Here is a 22,500-nt window from a genome sequence, read left to right as displayed (position 1 = left end):
TGGAGGAGGGAGAGAAGGGAGACATCTTCAGGAGGACGTACACACACACAGAGGTCTCTCCTCTCCTGATCAGAGGCCCTGACTCACCGATGTCCTCCTCCACGCCCAGCTGCAGCTTCTTGCCCTCCATCTTCTCGATCTCCTCGTCGTTGAACTTGTACCAGTCGCTGGTGCAGGCGTCCTTCACGTGGGCGATGTAGTGGCCTGAGTAGGCGCTGATGCCCCGGTGGATCAGCACGGCGCTCAGCTCGTACACACACTTCTGGTCTGGGGAGTGAAAACACAAGGTGAGGGAACGCTCCACACACGCACACGCCTCAGCTTCACACACTGCTTCATGAGGAGGATACCTTGGATCCCCTCCAGGAACGGGCCCATGTCCAGCTGCTCTGGAAAACTGATGAAGGTGTTGAGCTTCTTCTTGTGACCCGTTTGTCTGAAGGAAACACGACAGCTCACTCAAACCTTTGATTTAGTATTCAACAACCACACAGATCAACCACAGAAGCTGTGATGCTGAGGAGCCTTCAGCCGTACGGAGCTTCCAGCAGAAGGAAGAGAGAAAAGGCTTCAGCCCACCTGTCAAAGACGAAGCGCATGAGCTGCAGGTTGAGCGTGGGCGGGAGGCTGTGCAGGCGGATCCTGCGGGTGGCGCTCTGTTTACTCTGACAGCTCTCACAGAAATATCGATTGTCTCCGTCCAGCTTCTCCTCCTGCAAGGTTGAGAAAATGAAGAAGAAGAAGCAGGAGATATTCGGGTGCAGCTGTCATCATCACTGAGTCACATCTGGACGATCTTATAGAAGCTTTAAAGGGAAACATCTGTCTTCACACGTGTTTAACTTGAGTATCTGAGATATGGAGACACGTGTTGCTCCATCACACAGATAAGAACATAAACACCTGCTGACACACGTCATGAAGCTGAAGCTGAAGCTGAAGCTGAGCCTTACCTTCAGGAACTCTGTGACACACTCCGTGAGGTTCTTGTGGCCCTGGATGTTGAGCTCCAGCTCCAGGAATTTGGACGGCAGTGCGGACGCTCGGCCACACGTGTTACAGCTGAAAGAGCAGAGTCCATCAGAGACACACACACACTTCATACCCAGCTGAGACCAGTCAGCTTCAGAAACACACAAGGTGTGTGTGTGTGTGTGTGTGTGTGTGTGTGTGTGTGCAGTGTGAGAGCGGTGTGTGATCTTACACAGTGACGTAGGAGAACTGCCCACAGAACTGCTGCTGGATGACGTGCTGCAGGTTGGGGTTCTTCTGCTTGGACAGTGTGTCCTCCAGCAGAGACAGGAAGAGCTTAGAGAACTCCTGAGCGTCCTGACAACAAAACAGCTGACTGCTCACTTTACACTCAAACACACTACCACATGTATTGATCACAGACTGAAACAGGACTGTGTGTGTGTGTGTGTGTGTGTGTGTGTGTGTGTGTGTGTGTGTGTGTGTGTGTGTGTGTGTGTATGGAAGCATGTGACACTGCTGTGTGACACATCAGTAATATGTGGTGTGGAGACATGTTCCTGCTTTATAAACACTGAGTGGTAAACTATAATGTGTAACCTCGTGCCCCTCAGCTCATCCTTTACATCAGACCGGCCTGTTTGTTACGAAGGAACAGACTGGACAGCAGGACTTGTTGTGTGTGTGTGTGTGTGTGTGTGTGTGTGTGTGTGTGTGTGTTGTTGTGTACCTGCTGCTGCCCCGTGTCCAGGCCCAGAGCTTTGACCAGCCCTGACGGGTCGATGTAGCGTCTGTTGCTGTTCTGCAGGAGTGCAAACAGGTACTGCAGGTGCTCACAGATGGACTGGGGCTCGTAATCTGAAAAGCACAGAAAGGTCTGAGCGCTCAAACGCTTCCACGGGATGAAAGAGACGCGTGGCTCCACAGCCACCTGCTCCCCTTCTGCACAAAGGTTCTAGTCTGGCCTGTGATGTCACGGGTCAGGAGACGCCAGTTGTTGTTTACTGTGGTAGTGAAACAGCCCACAGCGTCCATAACTGCTGAGCCTTAAATACCAGGCTGTGTGTTATCATGAGGTTCTGCTCACCTGACTCAGCGTTGTGCTCTTGTGCTCGGGAGCTGGAGCACTGGTACAGGCTCCTGCGCAGCTCCAGGTTGTGGAACCAAACTTGCAGGAATGTGTTGACATAACAGGTGGCACCCAGGTTGGTCAGGCCGACAAACGTGTTCTGAGGAGAGAGGAGACGACTTTAGGATCCTTCAGTGAACACGCTCACATTGGATTTGATCTGCAGCCGTCTCAAGTCATTTGTAATAAACCTTTGCTGTGCTTGTGTTTTTAGGATTTAGATCAACTTCAGCTAAGTTTGTATTGTATTGCCCAACACTGTATACACACACACACAGGACAAGAAGCTTTGTGTTTGTGCTGTAAACTATCCTGACTATTGTGTTCACTTCCCAAGCTCCTCTCTAATAACAAACACTGATGACTGTGATGTTTCCACGTGTTGAGAGAAGAGCATCCACTTATCATCACACACTGGGTAATAAAGGGGTGCGTGTGTGTGTGTGTGTCGGACGTACCTTGTCCCTGCGCTCTGAATTAGGGTCATCAATATTGTGGAAAGCATCTTCATCAATCTCCCCGAGCCACGCCTGCTCACCAATGCCCACCAGACAGTTTGGATTCCCTTTGCAATTCCTTCTGCGGAAACAAGACACCATTCAACGGAACGCCACGCATGTACACAACTCCACCTCCATGTACACAACTCCACCTTCACACAGCTACTCCACCATGTGGGCCAACATAATGATTTCCCAAGATAACAACATCATTTCTCTTGAGATCTGAATAACAGTTGTTTTGCAGAGGCAGAATATCTCCTCCTGTTTGCACAGCTCCTGAATCAAGGCTGCATCAGACCTGATCCATGATCAATTACACACACTGATCCATATATTCATGCTCTTTAATCATTTGAAGACCAAACCAGCTCTGCCCCTGCTCCCTGCACTCACAGGAGAGCTCTCCGTGAAGTCACATTACAGTTAGGAAGGGAAACTATTGATCATATCACGTTTACTCTCTTTCATGTTGTGTAATATGTTGTATAAGTGCCACTCAAGCATCGAGTCATGCGATGTTTACATTAAAGCAGCTGAGTGAAGCCTTGAGTCAGTGTGATGTATTAGAGCTTAAAGCTCTGGATGTGTCAACAGAGCAGCCGGACGCCACAAGTTTACAGTTAAAGAGCCAAACTTCTCACTTTCTGAGCTTAATAAACCCGCCGGTGCTGATCGACCATGGCAGCACATTTAGGCACACTGAGGGTGAATGAAGGAACATAAAGTGTACCTGCAGGTTCCTCTCTTGCAGGCCGGGACATTGACGCGGTACGCTAGCTCGATGTGCTCCTGGCTGATCTCCTCTGGTTTCACCGTTTCCACCCAGCGCCAAGCCGCTTTCTCCAGCTGTAAACGCGGCGCCATGATGCTGCACAACATAACGTTAACCACAAAGCCAAATTTAAGCAGAGACCCAGCAGAAAACGCAGCGATGTAACGGTTTCGCCTACTGGTGGCTAACTGGAGCTAAATGAGTCTTAGCAGGCTAAAGCTAGTCAGCAGAGATTTCTGCTGAGGCTAACTGTCTGAAGCCCGCTGAGTCGTTAAGTTTACCTTATTAAACTTCAACGCTGATCATTGCACAGCTGTCGCGTTGATACACACAGCAATGAGATCAAATAAATGCGGATAAATAATATTTTAAAAAAGAAACGTCAGAACCACTGGCTACCCAAGTGCTAACATTAGCTAGCTAGTGATGTAGCAAGGCTAACCGGCAGCGCTAGCTAGTCGCGTTCATTTACTTTGTTCCTGCCGCACTCGCAACGAGTTTAATGTGTTCAAGTGAAATATAAGCGAACCTTTCATGCGTGCAGCTGCTTCGGCAAAATATTAATTGTTTATTTTCACATTTTATTTACGGTTTATTTTAGATTTAGCGCCTTGCGTCAGTTTATAAATAAATTATTTCATCGCTGAAACTAACAGAACGTCGACGTGTGACGTCATCACGCTCTCTTTGTTTATACTTGGGGGCGGGGCGGCGAGTAGCTTTTACATGAACTTTTTAGTTTTCATTTTGTAATGAACGATTTTTGCGTTGTCATAAAGCATGACGCATATAATTGTAAAAATGGTTAATAATAAATAATATTGGCTATAGTAGTATTAATAAGTCTATTAGGTTAATATCCGGTATATTCAATTGTTTACATTAATAACACAATAGCGATAATAAAGCCTGAATTATTTTGATATTTTCGAAATTGATTGATAGATGGATCGCTAGATGGATGGGCGGATGTACGATAAACCATTTTGAAAAAGTAAGCGTTCCCTGACCGGGAATCGAACCCGGGCCGCGGCGGTGAGAGCGCCGAATCCTAACCACTAGACCACCAGGGACACATATTGAGCCCAACTCCCCGATACATTTTTACATATCATTTCAACACCCTTTCATCCTGCTGCCTTACATTGTCCTCCCTCTGGACCAAAGTCCTGCTCCGCTCTTTCACTAACATGTCGTCCACACAGATGTTGATCAGCTGTACTGTTCTCCGATCCTCTAGCAGCAAAGTAGCTTCATGTTCAGAGCTGCAACGCTGCACTCCTGCACCCGCCTAGTGTCCCGTGGCCCCGCCCAGTGCCCCTATGGCCCCGCCCCCTGCCGTGGAGGGACGTCTGCAGCAGCAGCAGCAGTCCTCAGGTCCCTCAGCAGGTCTGCAGGTCCTCTTCACTGCAGCCTCTCCTCCTTACATCAGCCAGGTAAAGCTCCACTTTCTTACATCATGAGCATGATAACTGTATGTAAATGTCTCTTTCTGATGTGATTCCTTTCTGCATAGCTCTTCATCTTTTCCCTCTCACAGGTCACACTCTTGTCTTTAACATCATTTATATACGCTTAAGCCGTCAGAAGTACTTGAACTCAGCAGCTTTGGCATCCTGCCTTTAATTTCATTGTTTGCACCTGGTGTCTAACTACCTGAGGACATGGAGCACAAGGTGCAGGTCATGTCTTCATGTCTTCATGTCTGCATGTCTTCATGTCTTCAAACATCATTTACGTATAGAGGTTTTTTAAAACGCAATACATTTGAAAGAATCATCTATAGCATAACTTTATGTGAGATGAAGCAATGAGTCAATAAACAAAGTTGAAAATTACATGAATAGAAAAGGAAGAAATGTAAATCAGAAGTGCAATTCAGTTTGTGTTAAAGTTTCAATTTGTGTAATCTCAGTCAAATAAATGAAACAGAAATTGTATGAAAAAAACTAATTGAACAGTGAACCAATGCACAGTTAAATGCACAATTTAAAAATGTAGTTTTAAAGATGCTCTGTTCTCTCAGGATCTTTAGTCTCATCTTGTTTGGTTTGGTTTCTTAACTTAGATCTCATTCTTGTATTGATCTGATCCAGTCTGGTGCTGCTCTCCATGTTCCTCTGCACTTTGTAATCCTGCTCTTTGACCTTTATGTTATTCTCTATTTTACTGATCAGTTTGATTGATATTTGCGTGCTGGTGTCTCTTCCACCCTCAGATGTAAAGGAGCTTTATTTAGCAGCAGGACATAAAGACACTGGAGCTTCTGACTGATCACATTAGGTTGAGCCTTTCTCTTCCTAAAAATGAGAACATAAACAACCCACATTTTGTCCTGTCAGGGAATCAGCAGCTAATCTGTTCCCACACTCAGGCTGAGTTAACTAACGCTGCTATTTACTCACTAATCCTCTGCTGTTTTGGATCTTGTGTAAGTGATGGGAACAAACCAGCTTTACCCAGCATGCACTGACCTCAACCAGGACATGCAAGTGTTTATGTAACGAGAACAGAGAACACACGGCCATGTGATGACGGCTGAGCGGGCTGAGGAACAACACACGCGCTGACTTATTCAGAGATCATTAGGTGTTATCGGTTCATTTCAAAGGCCAAAGGTCGGCTCAGCCACAGACCGAAGCTGAAGAGGGACAAAATACATCAAAGTATTGTAATTAAAGGGAGCAGTGTGGATTATTGATTGCTGTTAATCAATAATGTGCTGTGGTTCAGGAGCCTGTGGTGACATCAGAGCCAAGATGGGGCGGAAGGACATCATCTGCAGCTGGAAGAAGAGCACCAGCAACATCAAAGACGTGTTCGACTTCAAGGGGAAGATGGGATCGTAAGTAGACTACTGATGGATGGAGGGATGGATGAAGAGATGGGCTCACGGAAGGACAGAAGAGTCATTGGATAGATGACTGAGCAGTTGGATGAACATTGGGCTGGATTGATGAGTGACAGGTGTAGGAATAGATGGAGGGAGGGTTTGATGGAGGGTTGGTTTGATGGAGGGAGGGTTTGATGGAGGGAGGGTTTGATGAAGGGATGGTTTGATGGAGGGATGGTTTGATGGAGGGATGGTTTGATGGAGGGATGGTTTGATGGAGGGATGGTTTGATGGAGGGATGGTTTGATGGAGGGAAGGTTTGATGGAGGGAGGGTTTGAGGGAGGGATGGTTTGATGGAGGGAGGGTTTGATGGAGGGATGGTTTGATGGAGGGAGGGTTTGATGGAGGGAGGGTTTGATGGAGGGAGGGTTTGATGGAGGGATGGTTTGATGGAGGGATGGTTTGATGGAGGGAGGGTTTGATGGAGGGAGGGTTTGATGGAGGGATGGTGTCTCATTATGTAAGATCTCCCCTCAGTCTGAAGTCTGAAGTATCAAAGACCTGCAGTCTGATTGATTACCTCAGAGTGTTTTGTATCTGAAGTTTATAACCTCTGTTAGTCTCTATTATATTTGTGCAATTAATCAAGTTGTGAAACCTGAATTCATCTGACACCAAATGAAAACATATTGCAGATGATTTGATACTCATTTTCCTGAAATCAATCCTGTGATACTTGGCAGTGAGTTTAAGAGATTTGAACCATCTGCAGCTTCAGTGATGTGAGCTCAGCTTCAGTGAAGCTGTCTGCATCGTGTCAAAGCTGCTTATGTCAGCCAGTGTGTGCGTGTGTGTGTGTGTGTGTGTCTGACGTCAGAGCAGAGCAGGAACATCCTAGCACCACTTCTTTATAAGATTAACAGTCTGGATGAGTGTGTGTGTGTGTGTGTGTGTGTGTGTGTGTGTGTGTTATTGTGTACTAATCAACATTCTATATTGTACATTTGATTGTGTTATACTAGACCGTCTGTTTACATTACACACATTGTTTGTAAAACATCTCACATGTATGTAAATGTACACATATACATGAAATGTTTTAGACTTTAGCTCTCTAGTTTTGTATTTTTAGTTTGAACACTTTAAAGGGGACACAGCTCAGACTCTGTGGTCGTCTTTTAGTGTCTATTTAGATAAAAAGTGAAATGCTAAAATGAGCAGAACCAACAAACATTGATGAGTCAAAGTCAGACTCTAGGATTAGACCCTGCTGAGGAATTTCACTCATAGCCAGGAACGTCACACTCCGTCTGGGTTCTGTGTGATCTTCAATCTCAGCTGGTTCCTGCCGATTCCTCCTGGTTTCCTGGTCCCACGCAGACTGGACCAGTCTCAGACGCTCTGTTACACCTTTTACTTCTTTATCATTTGGAGTTTTGTAATGAATCCTCTCTGGTTTTGTGCAGGGGATCTTTCTCTGAGGTTTTCATGGTCAGAGAGAAGAAAACAGGGAACCTGTACGCCCTCAAGTGTCTAAAGAAGAAATACCTCGCCAACAGCAACCTGGAGAATGAGATCAACGTGCTGAAAAGGTACAACGTCTAAAACCTCAAAGAGCTGTCATCCAGTATGTGAGGCAGGACATAAACACCAGGATACACGAACAAAATGACATGAAGATCTCTTTGTGTTTGCAGGATAAAGCATGAAAATGTGGTCGGGCTGGAGGATTTCTACGAGAGTCGGACTCACTACTACCTGGTCATGCAGCTGTGAGTGCAGCCTTCATTTACCAAGTTATCAACATGTTTCCAAGTTGAGACTGTGAGAGGTCAGCCAGAGGTCCTCGTTCTCTCCAAAGGGAGGCAGTTTGGATCCAGCCCCCCCCGTTAACTCACTTTAGTCACAGACGTTATGGAGTCTTGGGTTATCTGAAAGTTCAAGAACGTCACAAGGTTTACGTTAAGTCTCACATCCTCCTCTGCACCTTTAGACATTTTGGATATCTAGTCCTGGACCAGGATCTTGACCGGTACCGCTAGAACCCCCAGCTACATGCAGCTTCACCTACAATCTAACCATTAAGAATATAAATAAATATATGTACAGTGGGTATACAGTGTGTATTTACTGTGTGTATGAGTGGAGGTAAACATGGAACAGAGAGTCTGTTCTGCATACATGTGATGTGACTGAGTCATGTTGGCATTATGTCAATGTTTACCTGTGTGTGTGTGTGTGTGTGTGTGTGTGTGTGTGTGTGCAGGGTGTCGGGTGGTGAGCTGTTTGATCGTATCCTAGAGAGAGGAGTTTACACAGAGAAAGACGCGAGCTTGGTGGTCAAACAGGTGCTGCACGCCGTCAGCTACCTGCACCAAAACAGCATCGTACACAGAGACCTGAAGGTAACACACACACACACACACACACACACACACACAGTCTTCCATCTGATGAAGCAGTTGCAGTGATGAGAGGAAACATTAAACCCTCTCTGTTTCAGCCTGAAAACCTTCTGTACTACAACGCCGCCGAGAACGCAAAGATCATGGTGAGCGACTTCGGTCTCTCCAAGATGGCGGAGCACGGCGTGATGTCCACGGCCTGCGGCACGCCAGGATATGTTGGTGAGTTTGCAGGAATGAGCAACAGTACAAACTAAAACTGGCTCAATTCTGGCACCAAATAAATAGTGTGTGTCGTTCTGCAGCCCCTGAAGTTTTGGCCCAGAAACCCTACAGCAAGGCAGTGGACTGCTGGTCCATCGGGGTCATCACCTACATCCTGTAAGCACATTTATCTCAGATACATACAGCACAACTACTGTTTAGTTTGGTTCTGTGTGCTAACCTAAAGGCGTGTGTGTTCTGTTTGTGCGTCAGGTTGTGCGGCTATCCTCCGTTCTTTGAGGACAACGAAACTCGTCTGTTTTCAAAGATCATGAGGGCTGAATATGCTTTTCATTCTCCGTTCTGGGATGAAATCTCTGAGTCGGGTGAGAACACAGAATCAATACCATTGATAAATCACCAGGGGGATGTTGAAGTCAAGTTTCTCATATTTATATTCCTATGTATGCTATTAGGATCAATGTTGAGTGTTTGATCGTTTTTCTGGACAAATATGCAAATGCAAATACTCTGCCAACCAAACATACATTCATAACCAATAACATGCTGTATCACTGCAGGTATGAATATGTCCAGCAGGCGGCAGCATTCCATTTGTAATAAAGGCCTATACACCTAGGGACCAAATGAACTACATGTGTTGTGTATGACACCTCTGTGATCAAAACATTTGAACTCCAACAAAGACTGAACAGTAAGACTGTGACGCCATGACAACAGGCTCACCTTCAAATGTCTCAAAAATACAAGCCGAGCCCACCGCCTCTGCATACGAGCCTGTGAACTTGAGCTGTATAGCACAGGCAGATCAGTGTGTTGACCTGTGTGGGCTAAATTTGGTCCCTGCTTTGTTGGCCTAACCTGAGAGATTAGCTGAGTACAGAGCAGCACACTGACCTCATCCTGACCTGCTCCTCTTAAAGCACCAACACAAGCTAAATTAGCATCTTGAGAAGTTACAAAACTGTTCCTTCAATAAGACCTAAGATTAGAAGCCCCCCCCCCGCTTCTCCTCCTTCTTCTTCATCTTCGTCTCCAGACTCCTCACCAGCACAATATGGCACAACCCCCAAAATCTAGAGAGCATAAATAAATACAAATGTGAAAATAAACACCTAGGTGCCACAAAAACCTCCAATTATTTTCATACATCCAACTAAGTAGCACACTAAATGTACTAATTAGAATGATTGTGTTTTTCCTGCATACTAATATGACACTAACACTACAGAGAAACTAACTGTGTGTGTTTCCACAGCTAAAGACTTCATCAGGAACATGATGCAGAAGAACCCAACACAACGCTTCACCACCGAACAGGCACTCAGGCACCAGTGGTGAGTACACACACACACACACACACACACACACACACACACAGGCACACCCACACACTGACGTGTGTTGTTGCAGGATCGTTGGAGAAACCGCTAAGGAGCAGGACATTTATGAATCTGTCTGTGAGCAGATCCAAAAAAACTTTGCCAAAACCAAGTGGAAGGTCAGTGATGTCATCATTAATCATCTTTAATAATCATCAACAAGCTTCAGTAATTATCTTTCATCCTCGTGATATTCAGTTCTTTCTCATAGTGTTCTGCCTTCACACAGCTTTGATTGATTGATTGTTTCCATTATAAGGACATTATATGGCAGCAGGTGCTCTGGTTGATGGTTGTAACTCTTTGGTCTCTCTAACAGCAAGCCATCAACGCCGCCGCCGCAGTCAACCACCTGAAGAAACTGCAGATGTCGCACAGCGGCGACCTAGGCCCCGCCCACGCATCCATGCCCAACATCAAAGTGGACTCCACCGCCCTCTGCCCCACTGACGCCCTCGACTCCAACGGGAATCCTCCGCCTCCCGCCTGTCACGCAATGCCGCCGCCCTGCGGCAACTCAGTTTGTCTGAAGCTGAGCGCCACTCGGGCAGAGCCAGGCCACGCCCCCTCCAAGACCACTGACGTCTCCTCCTTCCACTCTAAGAGGTGACAGACATGTTGGAGTTAGTGTCCATGACAGCATGTATACCAGCGCACACCCGGACCAAATATTTACCCACCAGTCCATTTGCAGTGCATTGTGGGATACCTGTCTATGCATGCTGATGTTGTTCTCATACACTTTGATTATACAAACTCAGAATGCAGTCTGAATGAGTTTGAAATTTGGACAAAGCTTCAAACTTCTGGTCCATGCAGGAGATTGTTGAAGGACTGACGCCAACAGTTCAAGTCCCCCAATGAAAAGAAGCCTTTTCTCTCTGCTCAAGTCAGTTTGTGAGAATGTCATTCATCCCTGTGTGTGTGTGTGTGTGTGTGTGTGTGTGTGTGTTTGCAGTCTGAGCGCCGTGGATCAGAGGAAGAACCACACACCAGAGTCTGGAGTTTGTGCTGTGATGTGATTGGCTGCTGATCTGAGAGGAGACGTCCCCGCAGGTTGACCTTCTCACTCTGATCACATCCCATAATAAGCTGCACACTGAAAAAGACTTTTTTAATAATAATAATGATCTGTAAATAGAAATAGAAACAGCAGAAGCATTGATTGTGTAAAGTGATTGTTGTGTAACGCCACGCTCCTCTCCTTCCTCAGTGTGTGACTGACGTCTCCTCCTCGCCAACATCTCCTGGACGTCTCTGCTGTCCTCCACTTTGTGTCTGTGGCTTTTCTCTGCTGCAGAGGAAGCAAACCACCGACGGCCCTTACACTGTAAAAGTAACTGCAACATGGAGGCGTCACATTCACCCTCCTGACCTTTAGGATGAGGTGAAGGTCACAATGTTTGTTTTACTGTCTGTGCTCTGAATACTGAGAACTGTATGAGTTAATTGTTCTTAGCTTTAGACGATGCAGTGTGAATATTAATGAGCATTCTGACGTGTGTTTAAATAACATGGATGTGTGTCTCAACACAGAGCTGAACTTTAACCTCTGTGTTTTACAATATAACCACATTATAATCCTCATTTTGATGTCAACATGTAAGACGTGAACACAAAGACCAGATGTGATTGGTGGGATCATATCAGGTTCAGGCAACACAGCTGGAGAAGAAGAAGGTTTTCTTCACTTCCTGTTTGTAGGTGATGTGTTTCCTGCGTATTGGCCGCAGACTTCTGGACTTCTCGTCTTCTTGATTCTTGGGTGTTTTCAGCTGCTGGCCAATCAGGACAAAGCTGACTTTGGAAGAGAGAGGCCTTAAGAGACAGGCAGCTTGTTTTCACTCAGTCTGCATATTGGTGTTGCAGCATGGCAAAGACGAAGTGTGTGTGTGTGTGTGTGTGTATATTTTTTTTTATCTCATGTTGTTACCCCCCCCCTCCCCCCAGGGTTTCTTTCCTTCTGATGAGATTAATGTTCAGCATTTGTTGTTTTCTGTAAACACGTTTCCTTCATGCTGACCGCCTGGACTCAGGAATGCAGTATCTGACTGACACGTGCCACGGCTACGCCACAAGAGGGCGTACAGATGATGCAGTACGCTTATAAGCACACATGATTAGACGAGGCAAGAAAAAAACCCGGACATGGACGGAATGAAAACCAGGCTGTGGTTCTGAATGCAGCTGAAGTGTTGCATCATCAGAGCGAGAGAGTTCAGCTGCTGAGGAAACATTTGCATTGCTCAATAAAACAATATAGCGTCACACACAGTCTGGGTCTGCATCATGCTGGTTCATGCTGACTGCGGCGTGTTGTCATCTCATCTGAAGTCAATCATGGAATGTGCATGTGAACACACTGACATCATATCAATACAAACGATGTTTTTGTATTATTTTCTCAATAAATAGTAAACAAGTCTTTTTGCTTCACCGATGATTTGCAATCATCATCTGTTGTTTCTTCCATCCAGAGGGGGCGCCAGATCACCACTACGTCTCCATTAGCTCTGCTCATATGTCATCACACACACACACACACACAAAACTCTACATAACTACACTATTATAGGTCTTCCATTTTTTATTTTCCTGTTTTTTTTAATCAATTTTCATTCAACATTTATTTTTTAAAGCCTTTTAAAATTCTAAATGGTTTCACTTTATTTTATCGATTAAGACAGAACAGTTTTGTCTTTTGAGATTTTTGGGATCTGTGTCATCGCCCTGGTGTGTATGTGTGTGTGGTGGGGCCTGGGGCGGGGCCTGGTGGAGGGGGCGGGGCATCAACAGGTGTGATCAATGACCTGATGAAGCCTGAGGGCAGAGAGCTTTCAGGTTGGTTTCATTTATCATGTCAGACAAACAGAACATATAAAAGAGGTATAAAACTTTATTTAAATATGCTGAATTCAGATGCAATGAAAATAAATAATGTGAATGAAATCACAGCTCAGAGTCGTGGAGATGAAAGCAGCAGCTAGCAGCTCGTCTGTTACATTCACACACCAGACCCACAATACCAACAGCTTCATGGTCTGAGAGCAAACTGTGCCAGAGCTCAGCGACATCATGAGGGGGAGGAGCTCCTGTGTGGCGCTTGAGGCCTCAGCCCTGGCACATCTTATGGTCTGTGGCTCTCTTACGGAGGTGAGCCACAAGTCCTTCCAGCACGGTGTCGAGTTTTCCCAGCTGATGGGACTTCTGGAGGATCTCATCCTGCAGACGCCTCAGAGAATCTGCTTTACCTGCACACAACAAACCACATCATCATCATGTGAGCCTGAGGGACAGGAAGCTAGCAGCCTGACAGGAACACTGAGTGAGTCTGCAGGTCTGGATGCTGATGTCTGCTGGTTGAAGACTTGCGGGTCTTATTGGTTTGGTTGTGTTTCTACTCAGCAGGATTGTTGTGCTGTGGTTGTGTTGGTTCTTGTGTGTGCGTTTTGTGGGCGTGGCTCCTGTAGGCGTGGCTCTTACCTTCCAGAGCTTTCATCATGGTGTCAGTGGTGTTGGTGAGGTCTGCAGCATCCTGTTGGAGCTTTACCAGCCGCTTACCCGCTGCGTTATCGTTCCCACTAGCAGCATCTGCAGCTTTCAGACGCTCCAGCTCCTTTTCCAAAGACAGCAGCTCCTAAACACACACACACACACACACACACACACATGTTTACTGTGTCATTATCCCTCCAGGTCACTTGGTTGCTCCCCTGATCTTCTCTACAGAAGTCCTCACCTGAGCTGCAGCTTTGGCTTCTTCCTCTGCTTTCCCCGCCTCGTCCTCGGCGTCCTCGGCCTTCTGTCCTCCGCCCTGCAGCAGTTGTCTCAACTTGTCCAGCTGAGGTTTTATGGGGCTCATCTGCGTGGAGACGTCCTCCAGAACCTTCTCAGCTGGGCTCAGCTGGGCCTGAGTCTGAACCAGACAACACAACCATGCAGGTAAACAATGTGAATCCTGGTTTGACCTGTAGAACACTCTAACATTTTCATAGTGAAGCTGATGAAGATGATGATGATGAGATGATGAAGGTCACGCGTACCTGATCCAGGCTGGTGCTCAGGTCCCGGATGGCGTCGGTGCTGTTGTCCAGTCTCTTCTCCAGGTCGGTCAGGGAGTCGTCGGCTGAGTCTAAGCCGCCCACGACTCCGTCCACGTCGGCCTTCACGCCCACAGCTTTGTCCCTGAACGCATCACAGACACATGACACGTGTTCTTACATTAATGTGTGAAATAAACCATATAGATACTTTCACATGTTAATAAAGAGCCATAATAAGTTAGGGTCATGGATGTTTACATGTTGCACATCTGTAGATTTTTTGTTTTCCCTGTTTGATGAATTGAGTTTAGTTAAATGTCAAACACGTATGAGGCGTGTGCATGTGATGGTGATGCAGAGTGACGCGCTGCTCTACCTGGCGTCCTGAGCTTCCTGCAGCAGCTTCCTGGCCTTCTCCAGCTGTGGCTCAGCCTCCTGCAGCACGGCGGTGCTGTCCGGCAAACTGGCGGCCAGATCCTTCATCTCCTCCAGCTTCCTCTTCAAGGCGGCCAGGCTCAGAGGGAGCTTGGCCTTCATGATCAGGTCGCTGACCTCCTTAATGCGGGTCAGGTTAGAGGAGGGGTCTGCACAGAGAAACCCTCACACAGTTATTAAAGGAACGGGACGTCACGGGGGGCCGGGGAGGGAACGGGGGAGAGTTTGGTCTCACCTGACAGGAAGTCTTTCAGCTCTTTCACCACTTCCTGTGCGTCTTTCAGGTCCGCCTCCAGGCCGGCTCGGCCCTTCTTCATCTGATTGGACAGCTTCTCTGCAGACTTCCTCACTTGGTTGGTCTTCTCTTGTGTTTGCTGGAGCTGTGAACAGATCAGCAGTTAGAGTTAAAGCAGGAGTCTGGGACCTTCAGACGTGGCTCCGGTCTGATCTGGTCTGCTGCTCACCTCGTCTGCAGCCTCTGTGATCTTCTTGGTCAGTCTGTCCAGTCTGTCCTTCACGTCTTTAGTGTCTGCGTCCGCCCTCTTGCCCAGAGGCAGAGCGCCCACACACTGCTCCTCTGGGCCACAGGGGGGCGCTCCCTCAGGAGGACACAGGTCCCCGTCACACTGCAGGGGGGTGCAGGGGGCTGAGCGATGGGCGCCGCACACCTGAGAGGAAACGCTCACACGGTTCAGTCTGAAGCATTCATCAACATCAACATGTAGAAGAATCCTTTTTGTTCTTTTGGAGGATTTTACAGAAGCAAACTTTTTAGAAGCAATCATTTTGTTTTCTTTCTGTGTCGCTGCTGAGCTGAGCCGTGGCGAGCGGACGGACCTGTGTGGCGGCGGGAGTGAGGTCGGGTCTGGAGGCCATGTTGTGGTTGAGCTTCTCCAGGTCTCTGGTATTGCCGGGCTGGACCTGGTTCTGAAGGTCCAGGGCGTCGTCCCTCACAGAGGCTGACTGATCCACCGTCTTCATGCCCCCGGCCACCTGCTTGGCCGCTGCAGTGGAGCGATCGTAGGCGTCTTGGATGGCATCAAGGTTCCCTGGAGACACAAAACATGAAACTATGACATCGTCCAGGAGAAGATCTGATCCAAACACACAACAAAGTCTACACACATCATCTAAACACTCATGTTTAACATGTTTGAGTGATTTGTGTTTGTACTTTGTATCTATTTGGTTTGTAGGAGAAGAAGATCAAAGTGAGGAACATCAGGTGACAGACGTCCTACAGAGCTGAGCAGATGTTTGTGCTCCAGATGTTGGTTGATGAGTTTTGGGGTGTCAGTCTGACCTGCGTTGTTCCCGCTGATGGTGGTCTTCAGGGCGTCTTTCTTGGCCTTGTACTCCAGATCCAGACTGTTCAGCAGATCCTGGATCTTATCCAGCTCCGAGTCCAGTCCAGGGACTCTGCCTAGGGGTGAAAGGTCGTTGTCCACCTGCTCCATCTGGTCCCTGAAGACAACCACAACAGTGAGTACAGCTGCTGCTTCACAAGGTGGATCAGGAGATGACTGTGTGCGGCGTCCTCACCTGAGTCGGTCCAGCTGGGACAGAGCGTCACTGAGCTCTGTGGAGGAGGGAGGAGGGAGAGCAACAGAGTCTCTGATCTGCTTCAGTCTGGCCTCCAGGGCCCGGACCCGAGGCCCCAGGCTTCCGAGGTCGACCCCTGGGTGAGTGGTGAAGTCTGGGGAGAGCCGGTCCAGAGCGGCGGAGAGGTTCTGTCTCTGAGCGTCCAGGCTGAAGAAGCAGAGGGGACACGGCTCACAGGACGGGAAAGAGTCACAGCGGTCGCTCCTGCAGGAGTCACAGCGTTTCCCTGTGACGCCCGGGCGGCACAGACAGGCGCCTGTTCTCTGGTCACAGCCCCCGGGGAGCGTCCCCTCAACTTCACACCGACACGCTGAGGACCAAACCACAACATTAGTCAGAGAGAGAGAGAGAGAGAGAGAGAGAGAGAGAGAGAGAGAGAGAGAGAGAGAGAGAGAGAGAGAGAGAGAGACTCACGCCTGCAGCCGCTCAGAGGGTTTCCATACATCTTGTCCGGACACTCGCCACATGTTCGGCCTCCAAAGCCGGACTTACACTGACACTGACCTGACCACTGTGGAGACAACAACAATGAGCACACACACACACACACACACACACACACACTCTGATCTGGTGTGTATTGGGGTCTCACCTGGTCGCAGGCGTCGCTGAGGGAGTTGGTGGGGTCGCAGCCGCAGCTCTGGCAGCTCTTGGACAGGAGCGGCCTCCAGTAGCCTCCAGCACAGAGGTCACAGGTCACGCCCTGGAAGTGAGGACGACAGCGACACTGACCGGTCAGCTTGTCACACAGTTCAGAGACCGAACCGTCCGGAGAACAGGAGCACTCTACAGGACAGGACAGAGGACAGAGGACAGAGGACAGAGGACAGAGGACAGAGGACAGACATGGCTTAGGGACAAGTACTCCACTGGCATAGATGCAGTAATTTAACAACCTTCCAAATGGACTTTATGACATAATTACACACACACACACACACACACACACACACACACACACAGTATTACAGATGGAAGGATTGCTGACCTGAATAGTTTGAGGATTAAGGTTTTATGTATTATGATTTACAGAAGGTGTGTGTGTGTGTGTGTGTGTGTGTGTGTGTGTGTGTGTGGACTCACTGCTGCAGCCCAGAGGGTTATTGGCTCTCAGCCCGTAGTATCCTCTCTTACAGCGGTCACAGGTTGAACCTTCAACGTGAAGTTTGCAGCGACAGGAACCTGACAGGTCGTCACACTGACCTGCGTCCATGGAGCCGTCAGAGCTGCAGAGACAACCTGCACGCACACACACACACACACACACACACACACACACACACTACATTGGCAAACTGCAGCAAAGTCCCGTCACTAAATAAATCAAAGTGGAGGTGATGTGTTTGTGTGTTTGTGTGTTTGTGTGTTTGTGTGTTTGCTGGGATCAGACGTACGTGTGCAGGCGTCGGGTCGGTCCATTGTGCTGCGGGGGTTGGGTTGGTACCCGGGTGCACACTGCTCACAGCGCGGCCCGGTGGTGTGATGCATGCAGCCCTCACACACGCCGCCGCTCCTGCGCCCGCTGGCCGCGTACACCGCCGGGTCGAAGCGACAGCTCTGCCCGTGGTTGTTACACTCGCAGCCTGAGGAGACAGGAGACGGTCACACAGAGGAACGGGGCATGTTGCCATGGAGACGTCAGGACAGGGTGTGTGTGTGTGTGTGTGTGTGTGTGTGTGTGTGTGAACACTGACGTTTGCAGGTGTGTGTGTTCCCCTCCTCTGCAGGGCTCCAGGGCAGGTCGTTGTAGAGGTCGTCACAGCGCTCACAGTTCAGCCCGGCTGTGTGGTGCTGACAGTCACACTGAGGGTACACCTGCACACACACACACACACACACACAGTTTCCCCCTGCTTCCATTCTTTGTGCTAAGCTAAGCTAAACACACTCTTGATTCTTGATACTCAAAGTGTTGTAACGCCTCTCAGAAGTCAAACTGATCCAGATGATCACTCTCATCTGCGTGTCGTCTTTCTGAGCAGCTGTTGTACCTGCAGGGTGTCAGCAGGCTCCCCGGGGCCCCCTGGTAGGCAGCGCTCAGCGTGTCCGTGGCACATGCAGCTGCCCATCACCTTCATGTCCTTCAGGGCGTAGAACTTGCTGAGCGCTCCGCCGGCGAGGTGCGGCACGTCGCCCAGCTCGCTCAGCCGCAGCCTCAGACCCGTCACACCGGACACACCTGTGGACCCGACAGCTGTCAATCACTCAGCCTGTGTGGGGCTCATTTACCATGTCACCACGGAAACTGACTGACCTTCTATTTTCTGGCTTTCTGGCCCTGGGACGTGTTCGTACTGACGCAGCGGGCTGAACTGGATCTGCAGGAGCGACAGGTAAAGTGACATCATCCACATTACATCATGGCTATAAAGGCATCAGACAATAAACAGCATTTACTGAGATTAGGACACTTTATGGGTCAACAGTCTTATTCTGATGACAAGGATGTGAATTCATAAGATTCCTTCACTTCCTGTGTCTGGAGGCCGTGGCTCCTTATTGGCTGTGAGGTCACAAAGGTCTAAAGTCCTAACAGGTGCTTGGTCCTTACTGTCTGCTCCTGGTACGGGTTTGTTCCTATAGGGGGCAGTGTGTAGCAGTACGTCTCCTCCAGGGTAGCAGGCGTCCCCGTGGGAACATCTGGAAACGATGTGCCACAGTCCGTTGCCAGGTAGAGGGCAGGTTGCCAGGTTTTTCCGTTATCCAGCGTTTTCTCTATGACCAACGCTTTGGGACGAGGACCCTGCAGAGAACACGCTTAACATGTATGATGACGTTTAACATGTATGATGACGTCTAACATGTATGATGACGTTTAACATGTATGATGACGTTTAACATGTATGATGACGTCTAACATGTATGATGACGTTTAACATGTATGATGACGTTTAACATGTATGATGACGTCTAACATGTATGATGACGTCTAACATGTATGATGACGTTCAACATGTATGATGATGTTTAACATGTATCAAGTCTTCCTGTGTTCACCGAGTCAGCGTCATGTGTTTAGTTAACAAGTCACTGATGTAAACATGTAAACATGTAAACAGACTGACACTGTTCCAGTGTGTTTCATGTCAATGAGGAGTCGCCATGGCAACGGCAGTAAATCCAGACGCTTTCTCACCTTGAAGTTCAGCATCAGGTTGTCGAGCTGGAAGAGGTTGTCGAGGTCAAACTGCAGAGTGACGGGATTCACACCTGCACACAAAGAGGAGGAGCAAACTAACTCACAACTCCCTTAGATTCTGTTGTGTTTCAGATGTGAGTGACTGTGACGTTTGCACAGAACGCTCCAGAGCTGTAAACATCCAGTGGGATGCTCATGTTGCTCTGTGTGTGGTGGATATTGGAGCTGAAACATTAGCAACAGAAACTCAATGTGTTGATGAGGACTGTGAGTCGTGGTTTGTTTATTAAAATGGCGTCTTTGTGTTTGTTTGTCACCTTTCTTTGACTGCCACCATCTCTGTGGCCCGGCTGAGAACAGGACGTCTTGGACCGTGTGGGCCAGAGGACCCAGAGGGTTCCTGGAGTCACATGGACAGCACTTCATCCGCCGCTGAGACATGGAGGGAAACACAGAAGCTGATCAGGCGGGACAACGTGTGTGTCTGTGTGTGTTCAGTGATGAAAATGACCCATGGACCAAACATCAGGTTTCCACTCTGGCTCTCTGCCTTCCTCCTGTGCCAGCTGGGTGAGAGGTCACGGGAGAGGTCACAGATTTAGCAAGCGGCCGATAACAGACGGCTTCACTTTATTACACTCTACTCCTCCCCCCCTGTGTTTCATGTGATGGGTCCATTATTCACTTCCTGGTTTCTTACAAGCTGGAGGTCACAGGGACACAAAAACACAAAGTGTTCCTTCAACGCTGACACGTGTTATTTAGAAAAACACGCACGCGACTGAGCGGTCACGCCTGGACACGGAGCCAAAGTCTGCTCTTCATGCCATCAGGTGGACATGGCTGCTCTCCCTGTAGGACAGAGGTCACCATGGAGACCTCTGTCCCCGTCCACCTGCTGTGTCTCACCTCACCTCCTCTATGTTCACTCATTTGTTTGAGTTAAACTGGCAGGGGAAAGGTTCTTCCTCATTCCTCCTTAGATCCTCCTCTTCTTCACAGACCCAGTCTTAGGCACTTCCTTCTTCAGGTCCCTGTCCCTGCCCGTGTGTGAGGTCTCTGGTTTGAGTGATTCAGCGTCCGTACTCTGCTGGTGTTTCACCTCAAACACACCAACGCCAGCAGGAGAACAAACACACTGTTTGTGTTTACTCAGTGCCAACAGCTGAATGTGGCTCCAGGGCCAAACTCAGACTCATCTGATCTGATCCAGATCAATGCTGAGTCCAAACCCTCCAGGCTCATCACTCCTGACCTCAGACTGACTGAGGAGCATCAACCACCATGACTCTACACCTGTGAGATTTCCAGTTAACCTGTTAGACCTCATTGAAGGATTTTAAAGTTTCATCCTAACACCGTGTAACTCTGCATAGAGCAGCACAGAGCAGCACAGAGCAACGCAGGGCAGCACAGAGCAGCACAGAGCAGCACAGAGCAGCACAGCTGCCAAAAAGCAACAAGACCTAACGAGCAAAGTGGAAAAAAACAACAGAAAAAAAGAAGTGTAAGAAACATCCCACACCCAGGACAGGAATGAGAGAGAGAGAGAGAGAGAGAGAGAAAGAGAGAGAGAGAGAGAGAGAGAGAAAGAGAGAGAGAGAGAGAGAGAGAGAGAGAAAGAGAGAGAGAGAGACAGAGAGAGAGAGAGAGAGAGAGAGAGAGAGAAAGAGAGAGAGAGAGAGAGAGAGAAAGAGAGAGAGAGAAAAAGAGAGAGAGAGAGAGAGAGAGAGAGAGAGAGAAAAGTTTCTGGACCCTGAAACTTGGTTTCAACATGATGGCACTGAAACCAGACAACACACACACACACACACACACACACACACACACACACACACACAGCCTCACAGTGACCAACATGAAGCAACAAGTGAACCTTCAACTCCTGGAAACTTTTCATGATTTCCAGCCAAACCCCCCATGAGCGTCTGAGATGCTCTGTACATGAACATGTGCCTGACCCTCTACAGCTGCTCTACATGAACACGTGTCTGACCCTCTACAGCTGCTCTACATGAACACGTGTCTGACCCTCTACAGCTCCTCTACATGAAGACAGGAGCTTAGTTACAGACTAACAGGTTGACCTCTGAGCTTTGAACAACATGAAGAAGAACATGGACCCATGGAGATTTTGCTTCAGGATCCTTCTGCAGGCTTGAGGGTGGTATTAGAGGTGTGATGTATGAGCGCTGACAGGAGGGAGATGTTTGTAAAGCTCCTCCACATCTCCACAGCCTGATCCTCAGCAGCTGGTTGACTTTGCGTCAGACTGTGTGAAGGACAGATGAATGTAGATGAGCTCTTCCATACCTGCAGGTAGGGGGTGCAGTAGACCTCTGAGCCGTGGAGGCCGCAGGTGGAGGAGGCATGAAGCTGCTGAGATCTTCCCGGCAGGAGGTCGGCGCTGGGCGGGTAACAAGCCCCCCGGGAACAGTCGCCCCGCGCCTGTGAAGCTGCAACCATGGCTACAACCAGGAGAGAAGAGGGAGAGGAGTCAGACAGGAACATGGAGACGCTCAGACCTTCACTGACTGACAGGAAGAACATTCTGATCACAGAGAAGAAGAAACGTGACCAACAAGCTTCACTCATTCTAATCATCTGATCATGTATGGAACACTTATGTTCACTCAACCAAATGTATCCTAACACCAACGATGTTTGAGAAGATGAGACGTTTAAAGCTTTAAAGCTCTTTGTGAAGATGTTACTCTTCATCTTCTTCTTCAGTAAACAAGCCAGAACCTGTGAGGGAAGCCTGAAGGTCTGAACCCTGAAGAGAGTCAAGCTCACAGGATCACTAAGGGTTCTCAGCTTTCAGGCCCAAGAAACGTGAGGAGAATATAAACACCTCTCAGCAAGAGAAGAAGAAGAACTAACAAGGAAATTAAAGTAAAGTAAAGTCAAGTAAAGTAAAGTTCAGTCTCACCAGCGAGCAGTAACAGGATCCTCATGAAGCTTTGATGCAGATTTCCGTTCAGTCTCACCTGGTGTGTCGACTCTGTAATCTGTGTGTGTGTGTGTGTGTGTCTGTAGGCTTTATAAACACTTCGTGT

The 22,500-nt window shown here is 48.3% G+C and overlaps 3 protein-coding genes and 1 non-coding gene across 9 annotated transcripts in view; 1 reads left to right on the top strand and 3 right to left on the bottom strand.

Moving 5' to 3' along the window:
* usp48 (ubiquitin specific peptidase 48) overlaps positions 1-4,049 on the bottom strand; it is a 12,619-nt gene extending 8,570 nt beyond the window's left edge. For 2 of the 5 annotated variants that reach the window (XM_076140216.1, XM_076140221.1), the window contains exons 1-9: positions 3,335-4,049; positions 2,560-2,680; positions 2,060-2,201; positions 1,703-1,830; positions 1,205-1,329; positions 954-1,062; positions 580-713; positions 351-436; positions 88-267 (exon numbers count right to left, since the gene is read on the bottom strand). In XM_076140216.1, coding sequence (XP_075996331.1) covers positions 88-267; positions 351-436; positions 580-713; positions 954-1,062; positions 1,205-1,329; positions 1,703-1,830; positions 2,060-2,201; positions 2,560-2,680; positions 3,335-3,483 — 1,174 coding nt within the window. In that variant the 5' untranslated portion in view covers positions 3,484-4,049. The remainder of the gene's footprint in view (positions 1-87; positions 268-350; positions 437-579; positions 714-953; positions 1,063-1,204; positions 1,330-1,702; positions 1,831-2,059; positions 2,202-2,559; positions 2,681-3,334) is intronic. The other 3 variants (XM_076140219.1, XM_076140220.1, XM_076140218.1) reach the window with 3 other exon arrangements.
* On the top strand, positions 3,612-10,832 carry camk1ga (calcium/calmodulin-dependent protein kinase IGa). The gene is made up of 11 exons (XM_076140239.1): positions 3,612-3,627; positions 6,131-6,221; positions 7,677-7,802; positions 7,908-7,982; positions 8,477-8,615; positions 8,714-8,837; positions 8,921-8,996; positions 9,093-9,205; positions 10,099-10,177; positions 10,254-10,341; positions 10,542-10,832. The coding sequence occupies exons 2-11, from the start codon at positions 6,136-6,138 to the stop codon at positions 10,830-10,832; spliced, it is 1,197 nt and encodes a 398-aa protein (XP_075996354.1). The 5' UTR covers positions 3,612-3,627; positions 6,131-6,135.
* trnae-cuc (transfer RNA glutamic acid (anticodon CUC)) lies at positions 4,378-4,449 on the bottom strand. The gene has a single exon. It is a non-coding gene; the product is annotated as a tRNA-Glu (tRNA).
* A 2,268-nt stretch (positions 10,833-13,100) lies between the features above and the next one.
* lamb3 (laminin subunit beta 3) overlaps positions 13,101-22,500 on the bottom strand; it is a 9,604-nt gene continuing 204 nt past the window's right edge. The window contains exons 1-22 of one of the 2 annotated variants that reach the window (XM_076140251.1): positions 22,374-22,500; positions 21,755-21,909; positions 19,759-19,873; positions 19,439-19,512; positions 18,854-19,045; positions 18,557-18,620; positions 18,294-18,481; positions 17,997-18,117; positions 17,697-17,885; positions 17,386-17,541; positions 16,895-17,088; positions 16,717-16,813; positions 16,243-16,612; positions 16,004-16,164; positions 15,538-15,749; positions 15,165-15,368; positions 14,936-15,080; positions 14,642-14,849; positions 14,266-14,407; positions 13,962-14,138; positions 13,706-13,859; positions 13,101-13,473 (exon numbers count right to left, since the gene is read on the bottom strand). The exon at positions 22,374-22,500 is cut by the window's right edge and continues 204 nt beyond it. In XM_076140251.1, the coding sequence (XP_075996366.1) occupies positions 13,334-13,473; positions 13,706-13,859; positions 13,962-14,138; positions 14,266-14,407; positions 14,642-14,849; positions 14,936-15,080; positions 15,165-15,368; positions 15,538-15,749; positions 16,004-16,164; positions 16,243-16,612; positions 16,717-16,813; positions 16,895-17,088; positions 17,386-17,541; positions 17,697-17,885; positions 17,997-18,117; positions 18,294-18,481; positions 18,557-18,620; positions 18,854-19,045; positions 19,439-19,512; positions 19,759-19,873; positions 21,755-21,909; positions 22,374-22,398 (3,483 nt within the window). In that variant the 5' untranslated portion in view covers positions 22,399-22,500 and the 3' untranslated portion in view covers positions 13,101-13,333. Of the gene's footprint in view, positions 13,474-13,705; positions 13,860-13,961; positions 14,139-14,265; positions 14,408-14,641; positions 14,850-14,935; positions 15,081-15,164; positions 15,369-15,537; positions 15,750-16,003; positions 16,165-16,242; positions 16,613-16,716; positions 16,814-16,894; positions 17,089-17,385; positions 17,542-17,696; positions 17,886-17,996; positions 18,118-18,293; positions 18,482-18,556; positions 18,621-18,853; positions 19,046-19,438; positions 19,513-19,758; positions 19,874-20,355; positions 20,633-21,754; positions 21,910-22,373 lie in introns of those variants that run through there. The other variant, XM_076140252.1, reaches the window with a different exon arrangement.

This window comes from Genypterus blacodes, unplaced genomic scaffold (assembly GCF_046128005.1).
Source record: "Genypterus blacodes isolate CSIRO-AG114 ecotype Tasmania unplaced genomic scaffold, CSIRO-AGI_Gbla_v1 ptg000529l_1, whole genome shotgun sequence".
NCBI lineage: Eukaryota > Metazoa > Chordata > Actinopteri > Ophidiiformes > Ophidiidae > Genypterus > Genypterus blacodes.
Note: the sequence above shows the minus strand (reverse complement) of the source record. Positions and strands in the feature narration are given on the sequence as shown.